The sequence below is a fragment of the Podarcis vaucheri genome (assembly GCF_965113315.1).
Source record: "Podarcis vaucheri genome assembly, chromosome: 6".
Classification (NCBI taxonomy): Eukaryota; Metazoa; Chordata; class Lepidosauria; order Squamata; family Lacertidae; genus Podarcis; species Podarcis vaucheri.
The window spans coordinates 48247084-48257468 of NC_138764.1; the positions used below are offsets into that span (position 1 = coordinate 48247084).

The 10385-nt window shown below is 41.3% G+C and overlaps 1 protein-coding gene across 1 annotated transcript in view; it reads left to right on the plus strand.

Moving 5' to 3' along the window:
* The window catches only part of PLPP3 (phospholipid phosphatase 3), a 68510-nt gene extending 59677 nt beyond the window's left edge, over positions 1–8833 (plus strand). The window contains exons 5-6 of the mRNA XM_082228790.1: positions 140–316; positions 6887–8833. Of these exons, the coding sequence (XP_082084916.1) occupies positions 140–316; positions 6887–7012 (303 nt within the window). The 3' untranslated portion in view covers positions 7013–8833. The remainder of the gene's footprint in view (positions 1–139; positions 317–6886) is intronic.
* Positions 8834–10385: the final 1552 nt, after the last annotated feature.

Here is a 10385-nt window from a genome sequence, read left to right on the forward strand (position 1 = left end):
CTCTGCCCTGAAGATAGGTTTGTTTTCTGTTTGCCGTATTGTAAACCTGGCACCAATTCTGTTCCACTGGATCTGGTGCCAACTCTTGCGAAGACAGCATCCTAATGTCTTTCTTCTTCCTTTTTTCCCCCCTTTGTAGCTGTACCTGCAAGCCAGGTTCACTTGGAGAGGAGCCCGTCTGCTGCGTCCCCTGTTGCAGTTCACACTGATTATGATGGCCTTTTACACAGGGCTTTCTCGTGTGTCTGACCACAAACATCATCCAACAGATGTCTTGGCTGGTTTCGTACAAGGGGCCCTGGTGGCTTACTGCATAGTAAGTGACATGTCATACCATAGAATTCTTTCACTAAACAACCACATGCATCTTATCCATAAGACAGTGATGCCCTGTTTGAGTGTTAAAGCCCATCCTAAGAGCAGAGAAAAGCTTTACCCTGGCACCAGAAAGGTAGTATCAGTGCTAGGTGGACCTCACTGGGGAGAGTGTTGCTGGCATTGTGCAGGAGTTGGTAAAACCAGGGAAGGATAGACTTAAACAAAGAAGGGAGAAAGGGATGGAGACTTAAATAAGGAAAACAAATGTGCAATGCAGTGTTAGAAACCTAAAAGATAAACGGACAGCAAATAGTAACCTTTCACATGTAACATGTGAAGTTCATGTGAAATAATTTTCCTCTAAGGATTAGATTGGTGATGTTTAGTGCACGGAAAAGAGTTCTCCTTGAATGCATACTAGACTGGGCACATTAGCAGGGTGGTTCACAGAGGGGAATGTGTAAACCATTACAGCAGCCCCCCCCATCCCGAGTTTCGAAACATCTCAAAAGGCAGCTGAATATATATGTATTTTCTTTCTTCTCCACTGATTCCATTGCTAACCAAACCACTGTTTGAATTCTGTGAGGAATGTAGTCCCTCAGTACCCAAGTACAGATTGAAAAGCTAAGCAGAAATGTTTTTGTTCCAGAAAACATGCCCAGATCAACATCTCTTTTTGAGGCATCGCAACCTTCAGGAGAAAGCTATCAGAGCTTCACAGCATAGAGATAAAGGGTCACAACTCCACAATCAGCACCATGCAGTGCTCTGAATCAGGGCCAGCTGCATTTTGTGAAGTAAATAAACCTGGGGATTTCCAAGCACTGAGTTCCCACATAAGATGCAGTTTGACTATGCAATAACAGGAATTGCACTTATATGAGAGCCAGTGTGGTGTAGTGGTTAAGAGCGATAGACTCGAAATCTGGGGAACCGGGTTCGCGTCTCCGCTCCTCCACATGCAGCTGCTGGGTGACCTTGGGCCAGTCACGCTTCTTTGAAGTCTCTCAGCCCCACTCACCTCACAGAGTGCTTGTTGTGGGGGAGGAAGGGAAAGGAGAATGTTAGCCGCTTTGAGACTCCTTCGGGTAGTGACAAAGCGGGATATCAAATCCAAACTCTTCTTCTTCTTCTTATATGGGAGATTTGCCAGGCAGGTGCTTACTCCTTCCCAAAACCACCAGTTCTCCCCTACAAATGCCCTGCCCTCCTCACTTGCAATTTCACAATCTAGCTGGGAATAAAAATAATAATAAAACTGCCAGAGAATCGGGGGGGGGGGAGAATGCATAAGCGCCCTCCATGCCCCCAGGCCATCAGTTTGTTTTCCAGAAAGTGCTCCTTCCCCAGTCCTGCATCTCCCACATAAACATTGAACCTCAATTGTAATTTCAGTGGGTGAACATCTCCTGCTTACATTTCACTTAGTAGCAGAAGTGACAGAGCCCCCACAAGTGACAGAGACCGAGCAACAAGATTCTTCAGAGCTTCTGTGGCATTTTTATTCTTATTTATTTCTGTCACGGGCTAAACAAACAAAAGATCACCCTGGAAGGAGCTCTTGGATATATTCAGAAAATACTTTGGGCAACTTTTTTGCACAACAAAACAGTTTTTCAGCTCAGGGGATTCAATTTGGAAGATAGCTAAATGGAAGGCTTTGACTAAGCTCTCCTCTTAGTTGCTCTAAAAACTTTGCCAAAGTGTGGAAGAGGACAGAGAGAAGAAGAAGAAGAATGCAATGCTAGGGCGCAGTAGGATGCAGATGAACTCAATGCATTGCAGCAAAAACGCTTCTGACAGACAATAAGGGTCTCGGTGCATGAGCAGGACACTTTTCACCATTTCCTGTCCAATGACAAGTTACAAATCTGACCCCGTTTTCCTGACCTGTAAACAGATGGCATGTTTTACTGGGCCAGAGGAGGGGTGAGAGTTCGGCTGCTATAGGCTGACTTTCCTGTGACGAGATAAAGGCCACGGAGGAAGCAGCTGCCTGAGAAACACCACACACATGTACATCACTTCCCTTTTAATCCTCTCCCTCCATGGCTGATGCCCTTTTGTATGCTTCAGTCCTTCATCAGGATGTGCAGAGGGTATTGGTCACTTTTAGTCTGGCCCTTGTGCAGCCATGGGGGGTGGGGAAACAGACATGGATGTAGAAAAGGAAACTAAGAGAGGGGGAACTACTACTTCCCTACGTCTTCCCATAATTTCCAGCTCCTAAGGAATGGCCTAATAATAATAATAATAATAATAATAATAATAATAATAATAATTTTTATTTATATCCCGCCCTCCCCAGCCGAAGCCGGGCTCAGGACGGCCAACAACAATAAAATAATACAACATTCTAAAATCATTTCATTATAAAATTAATTGGGCTAGAGTTCTGTGAAGATTACCAAAGGAGGGGGTCAGGCTGTGCCCTGGCCAAAGGCCTGGTGGAACAGCTCTGTCTTGCAGGCCCTGCGGAAAGATGTCAAGTCCTGCAGAGACCTAGTCTCTTGTGACAGAGCGTTCCACCAGAAATCTTCCACCTAAATGTTCATAAGCAAGTTGAGTGTTGCTTATGAGACTTAGATTTAGAAAAGCCATAGACTCGCCTTTTTCACTGTGCTTTATATACTTTTATGAATTTATTTAAAATTTATGTCCTATCCTTTGACCCGGAGTTCTTGCAGTTTAATTCTGATTCTTGGCAATAGGTGCCAGTAGCTGAGGCTAGCCTCTAAGGGGGTTGCATTACTTGTTTCATCCAAGACCATACAAGATCTTGTTTTGTTTGGAATTCAGATGCAATCAGAATGGCTGAAATCAAAATGTCTTTTATGAACCACTTTTGTGGTGGCTATAATTGTGTTGTGGCAAATTGTAGGAAGATGCAAATCTTAGGGGCCATTTCCTTCTCCTATTCACCTAATCTCATGTTAAGCTGTTTGCTAAAATGTTCTGGGTCCAAGTAAAGTCTTTTCTAATATAATGAATTTAAGAAGGGCATTGATCAGTTGAAATGGTGAGCTGCCAGCTTACAGCATCATATAGCACATTCCCTGTTGTCTGCTGCTGAGTTTTCTTTATGGGTGGAGAGCACCTTCCACAGGAAGTGGCATAAATCCAAGCAAAAACACTCTGTGCATTTACCCCTCTCCTTTTTTGTGTTAAGCAGCTGAAGCATTAGGAAGGTTTAACACACTGTTCTAACCTTAGGAGATCATGTTTCATGATTTCTCAAAGTGTTTTTATAACCTCAAACCTTGCTAAAAGTGAAATACAGTTTAAATGGGAATTAACGCCACTACCCAAATATCTGATTTAAAGCCACACACCCCATGAACTGCAGAGCAAAGGCTAAGAAAGCCAAGATGACACTCCATCCATAACTTATCCAGTTAGAAAATACAGGCCAGATTGAACCTAATCCCCCATCTGCCACTTCCACCGTGCAACCGCTACTCACTCCTGCCACAAATTGATTTGTCATGGAGCTCTCGGTATAGAATGTGGATACCGTCGTGATTGAATCCAGTCTTAGGAAGTGGGTACATGAGAGGCATGGCGTCAAAATCGCCTTCCAACTCTTGCTTCTGCCATACTACAGAAATGGATGAATGGGCACAGACATTTAGCAGTTGTGTTCAAATTAAATGAAGATTTAAATACTTCCAAAATCTAGAAGACACACAGAGAACACCAAGTATGCCTATTCCCCCCCAAAAAAAAATCAAAGGGACGCTTACAATTCTCCACCACAAGTTTCTTGAAGTAGTGATAGAATACAAGCATGAACCACAAGTACTGCACACCGTCCAACAAAAGCAAGTAGTCAGAAGTGGTCTTGACTAATTTAAATCTCATTGATTTGAGTAGGACAGTCAGAGACAACATTTGCTGTCAGGAGTTCACAGCTCCTTTTCCTCTCGTTATGAAGGGCTAGTGTTATAATGGGTAAGAAACCTTTTTCTCCAGAACCAAAAGAAAGTCTAGAATGCCTATCCATCCCTAATATAGCTTCATTTGAAACAGGAGACTTAATATGCTGGCAATCAGAAAAAGGAACTGTAGTTTTGGTTCAGGAACCCTAGTGTTGCCTTCAAAGAGAACATGAAATTTAAATAAGCCAGGGAAAGAGGTTGGTACTACTATTTATTTTTCTTTGGTTGCAGCCAACCATCTATTTTTTTCCTGAGTGGAGTTCTGTTTCCTCAGAGAAATAACTGTTTGCTTCAATGCTAATATTTAAATGTCAAAGTAACTGATCTGGGAACATAGCAAGACAATTGGAAGCCTGAATGCAAACATCTGCATCCAGTAAAACAAGCAGTCTCTTTAAACAATCAAATGCTTTGTGATTTCTCACTCTGAAAAGCCTAGTAGCCTAACTAATGGAAGTCTTGGGAAGTTGAATTAGGAGCACAACTTCTCTAACCCTGCTGGAGCTTCAAAGCAGTATAAAAGCAATGCTTTTGGTCATAACATATGAACAATAATGCTCTTGCTGGACACATTCGCCAGTGGAATAAGAGCCTCTCACATAGGTTACTTCAACTGCGAAGCAGAGTGATGGATTTTCGCGGAATTACATTTGTCAATAGATGGGCATATTTCATGGATCAGCTGTTTTATTTAACCCCATTATCCTTTCTGTACCTTGTTTTTTGGGATTCCTGGTAGGCAGGATGGAGAGGTAGTTGTTAATGGGGCACCTTGCACCAAGGGAACATTTTGCACAAACTATTCCATCACAAACTTCCTACCTGTAAAGTCAGCTATGGGTCTAGAGTGATGTAGCCACACGTTCTGCTTTTCAAAATGTGCAGTCTATGTTCTGGGGAGGTGCGCTGCTCTTGTTTGAGTCGTGAGTAGCTCTTGGGTTAATTGGAATCCCATTCTGCAGCCCCTGTGTAACTGCAGGTAAGGTGGGAATGAATTGCCTTGGGCTTTCCATTGACTCCCGTCAACATATACAGTATTTAGACGGCAGTCCGAAGCTCCAGTCTGCTTATCAAATGACACTGGCATCATTCGTCCGGTATGTTCCACTCACTCAAAGTATTACCAATGGATTTACACTGACAGTAGCCTGCAGAAAACAGGATATTTTGGGGATGGGGATGAGCGAGCCCACATCTCACTGTATCCTCAACCATCCCATGGCTGTCACTTCTTGACACTGGGCCCAGTCACCACAATGCTCAAGAAATTGGAAATTTAATAGTAAACCAATTGTCATCCAGCCAGTGAACAAGTCTGCAGCAGCTTGTGTGATTGTTGTTGTATATAAATATTATATGTGTTTAATAGCTGGGTTTTGTTTGTACCAAGCCTCTAGCATTGAATAGCAGAGATGATCCTTATTCTCCTGTCAGCAGAGCTTGCATTCTGTCTGACCCTTTTCCTTTCTGGCTTCAGAGTTAAATTTTGCAAGGGAGAAAGTACATCAGTCATGCTGGACTTGATACGATTTTGGCTGAGGGAGGATGTCAAAGTTTCCTCCCAGGGCTTTCCTATTGTGTGGCTGCCTCTCTGAATTGTCAAGTGGGAGACTTTTCACATCCGTAAGAGCGGATGCGTCATTGATTATTTCAGGGAAAGGTGGTTGGGAATATCTCTTTCTTGACACTATTTCTTTAAAATGACAGGACAGTCATCCTGACTAAGCTTTAATTTTCTAGCTGTGAGGAAAGGGCAGTAGGAAAGGGGATGCGGGTGGGTGGGAAGGCGAGGAAATATCAAGCTACCCTGACTGACTAAGAATTACGGAGAATTGACTCCAAAGGGAAGTTTAATTTTAGTCCATTTAAATCACCAGAGGAAGTGAAGCCATGTGAACTCTTGGTATGGATGTTGACAGCTTATTGATTGTGTGCCGGGCTGTTGTTGTTTTTTAACTGTAAATAACATTCTTCAAGACTTCTGTATTAAGAAAATTCCCATCCCCTCAGTACATCTCCCATCCAAACACACAGTGAATGTATTTGAATTAAAATAGTGAAAGAAACCAATGGGTGCTGGGTGAGATCCAGTGGAAAAGGAAAGACATTTTCCATATCAGTAAAAAGTAGGTGAGAAAGTGATGCTCAATCACACTGTCCAATTACATTTAATCAGGATTCTCTTTCCTGTTGGGCACTCTTAAGAGGGGCATCCAAAGCATCCCAAGTTCCAGATATTTTCTTGCAGATTCCAGATAGATCTCTTGTCCCTTTCCCCTTTTTCGAAAGCATAATTTATTTTTCTTTGCTTACACAATGCCAGGGCATGCTGCAAATTTGATACCAGTGAGATCCCCGCCAGGGGCACTAGACATTTATGCAAAGTTGTGCCTTGGGCCTTTGTCCCTTCTAGGCATCTAGCAGTGCTTGACTCCTGTGAAATAATTGTTTGTTTTTTGATGGACCAGTCTAGAAGACCTTCAGTCTGGTTCTCATTATAGCAGGATAGTGTAACTTCAGAACTGTTATACTTATTAATGGAGGATTTAGATTTCCTTTACATAAACCGGAGCAGGTGTAAAAATCTGAATATTTATATTGAATGCATATATTCATTTTATTTACAGGTGTTCTATGTCTCAGACCTCTTCAAGGAGAAAACAAAGATTTCTCTGCCCCCACCTCCAATCCGGAAGGAGTTACTTTCACCTGTGGATATCCTTGATCGGAATAATCATCACAACATGGTGTAGACATTTGACAAATATATATATTTTTTGTTTTTGTTTTGTTTTTGCAAAATGACTGCTGACAGCAACTACCTGCTGCTCTCAATCTCATCAGACAGTAGAATGTAGGGAGAGACTCTTGCCTGACCAATGAGGTCTGACTCTGTGGCCTTTTTTACACTCACAACATTTGCATAAAATGGGTGTTGTTCAAGTAAGTCAAAGGCAACAATTACGAAATAAATCAAAACACGATGCAGGAATTCTAAATGTGCAATTGGCTGAGTGTTCATGTTGTAGTGAATGCTGAATTGTTCATAGCTTAATGAACACTAAATGATTTCTAGGAAACTGGCCATCTCTGCTTCTGCTTCTTTCATTTGCTATGACAGTTTTCAATTCCTATCAAGTGAGAGAGGGGAGAGAAAAATCCTTGCCAACTAGATTATAGCACTATCTATGAAAAATAAGCACTGATTCATGATTTGTGATCACTTTCTAAGTGTAACCTCTTGTTTTATTGGTTTTCTTTATCTCCATTCTAATTCGGAGCTTACTTTTGGTTTCGGAGATGTATACCCAGTAAAATGTTAGAAAAGTGCCTATTTCCACTACACAATTCTGCAAGACAGTATTTTTCTATTTCCGGCTAGGTGTAGAATCCACTTTCTCTAAATGCAACTCAGCCTGCTTCACCAGTATCCCTGGTGGTAAAGAGTCATTCCATATTTGTTTTCACCTATCCCTCACTTTCTGTATGACATTCTCCATGTTCACAATTATTATCATCACTAATACTTTGGAGAGCAGGTTGCAGGTGCAAATAAGGGACGACACAAGAAATATGGGACCCGTGCCTCTAATATCTAATGTCAACAGTACTGTATGAATTGTCCAGCCTGCATAGTATTATGCTTGGTGGCCTAGTTTTTTTAATTAAAAAAAAATCCCCTTTTACCATTGACTCACATAACAAAAGTATTTTCTGAACATACAGATACCTTGTTTGTGGTCAGCCTTGTTGGTCTATGTTAGCACTATTGGCTCTGGGGTTGAGACTCAGAACGCAACTCCTCCAGCTATCGGGCGGACTGCTGGGCGGGACCGTCTTAGCCTGATGTTCAGTCAAATCCCTTTTGTAATTGCCATGGCTTGAAAAGGGATCATTTTCAACTATTCATTACAGACTAGGCTAAATGCTGCTCTCAGCAACACCAAGGGCACGCGCAGAAAGTAAACCGGAAGAGACCCGCTTCTAGGCTTTCAGGTGCAATTCCAAAAGACAGTTCTTAAAAACCTTAAAAGGACTGAACTGCTGATGCTAACCAGGGCAGACTGACCTTTGCACATCTTTGCCATGCAAACTCCGTCCTATCATTTCAATTCTAGCAAGCTATGATTTTTTTTAAATAAATATAAATATATATAAATATATATAAATATTATATAAATAATGTATAAAACATTAAAAATTAACTATGTAAAATATTATTTCTGAAACAATTTTAGATATATCCACTATGATCATAAACTGTGTTTTGACCTGTGTTATTTACATGTTGCTGCTTAAAACAAAAAGCATTGACTTAATTTTTTATAGTCGACTAAAAATATTGTAGTTCTGTGGTAGCAATATTTTAATGAAAGTAACAACTAAAGACAATTGTATAAAAACCATATTAAATTGTCTGTATTTTTGTAATGTTTCTTTTTTTGTAAAAAGAGGAATATGCAAGACTTTTTGTAGAGTACAAAATTAAAGTTTGTATTTGCAAAAGAAAAAAACACAAAAAAATGCTGTATAAATGTGCTTTATAAATAAATGTTTCAGGCACAAATTAATAATGCTGTGCACCCATATTCTCCATTTTGACTATTCCTTGGAGCCTAAATGAAATGGAAGATTATAGCAAGACTGATATGTCCTTGGAAATTTTTACACAAAAAGGGTTTAGTGTTTTGTGCATATCTACATACCAATTGTGATGAGAGGTTATGTAGAATACAGCTCAGTAGTACCTGTTGAATATTTTACAAAGCTGTTAACATATAGCCCAAATGATGTTCTGTTTTGAGCATTGACCTCAACAGCATGGAGGCAGGTGAGCCAATTCTTTAGTGGTACACTGGACAGCGCCATGTAAGGTTGAATGAATGAATGAATGAATCTTTATTTGCATCAGCCATCGGCCATAGCAACAAAAAACATTCTAATATACACAGAACAAAATAAAAGTCATTTATATAAAACACGGTTTAGGGTCCTGAATCAGCACCATGCAAGGTTTGTGCAGAAGACTCCATAAGATAAGAGCTCAACTTTATACTATCCACATGGTTGCAGGGTGGGTTACAAAACTATCACAATTCAAATGTCATTAAATTCATAAAATAAAGTCACAATGGCAAAATAGCAGAAAAGCAGTGCAGGAACATGCACTCAAAGAGGCGCATCTTGAGCAATCATTGAAAAGCAGACATCGATTGTGCTAGATGCACCACAACCACAGAGAAGACCTCATGCTCCACTGTCCCTCAAACCACAGAATGGGGGGGGGTGTCCAACACAATAGGAGCTCTCCTAATGATCAACTCTGACAAGTCAATGTGGAAGGAGCTGCTTCTTCAAACATTGGAGGCCCAAGTCACTGAGCACTTCATATGCCAGTGTTAACATCTTAAATTGGGTTCAGTAGCAAATTCGAGAACTTCCAAGAGTGCATAGTATGTGTCTGGTAGAGGTACCCACAAGCAGCCTCATGGCTTCATTCTGCTCTAGTTGCAGCTTCCAGATTGTCTCCAAAGGTAGCTCTCATGTAGTTCAATCTGAACATTATCAGAACATGGATTGCTATGGTCAAGATATTCCCTATCTAGCAAAGGGCATAATTGATGAACTAACCAAAGCTGGTCACAGAGGCCACCTGGGGCTCAATTGATATAGATGGATCAAGGAGTAGCTCCTAAGCTACACACCTGTTTCTTCCAAGGGCGTGCAATGCCTTCCAGAACTGGGCTTCTCCCTTCTTCCCAGACTTGAGGTGGAATGGAGAGAGAGGGTTGAGTGTCATCACTATACTGATAACACCGGACACCAAATCCCTGGTGACATGCTTCATTTAAACATTAAAAAGCACTGAGGACAAGATTACCCCCAGGGAACCCCACAAGATAGCTCACATGATGCTGAACAGTAGTCTCCCATTGCTACTCTTGAAATTGGCCTTGGAGGTGGGAGTGGAACCATGGTAAAACCCATCTCCCAACCCTCAAAAACACCCTGGGAGGACACAGTGGTCACAGGTATCAAACGTTGAGAGGTTAAGGAGAAACAAAAAGGTTGTTCTTCCTCTGTCACTCTCCTAACAAAGGTCAACCAGGGCGTGTGAGGCAGTTT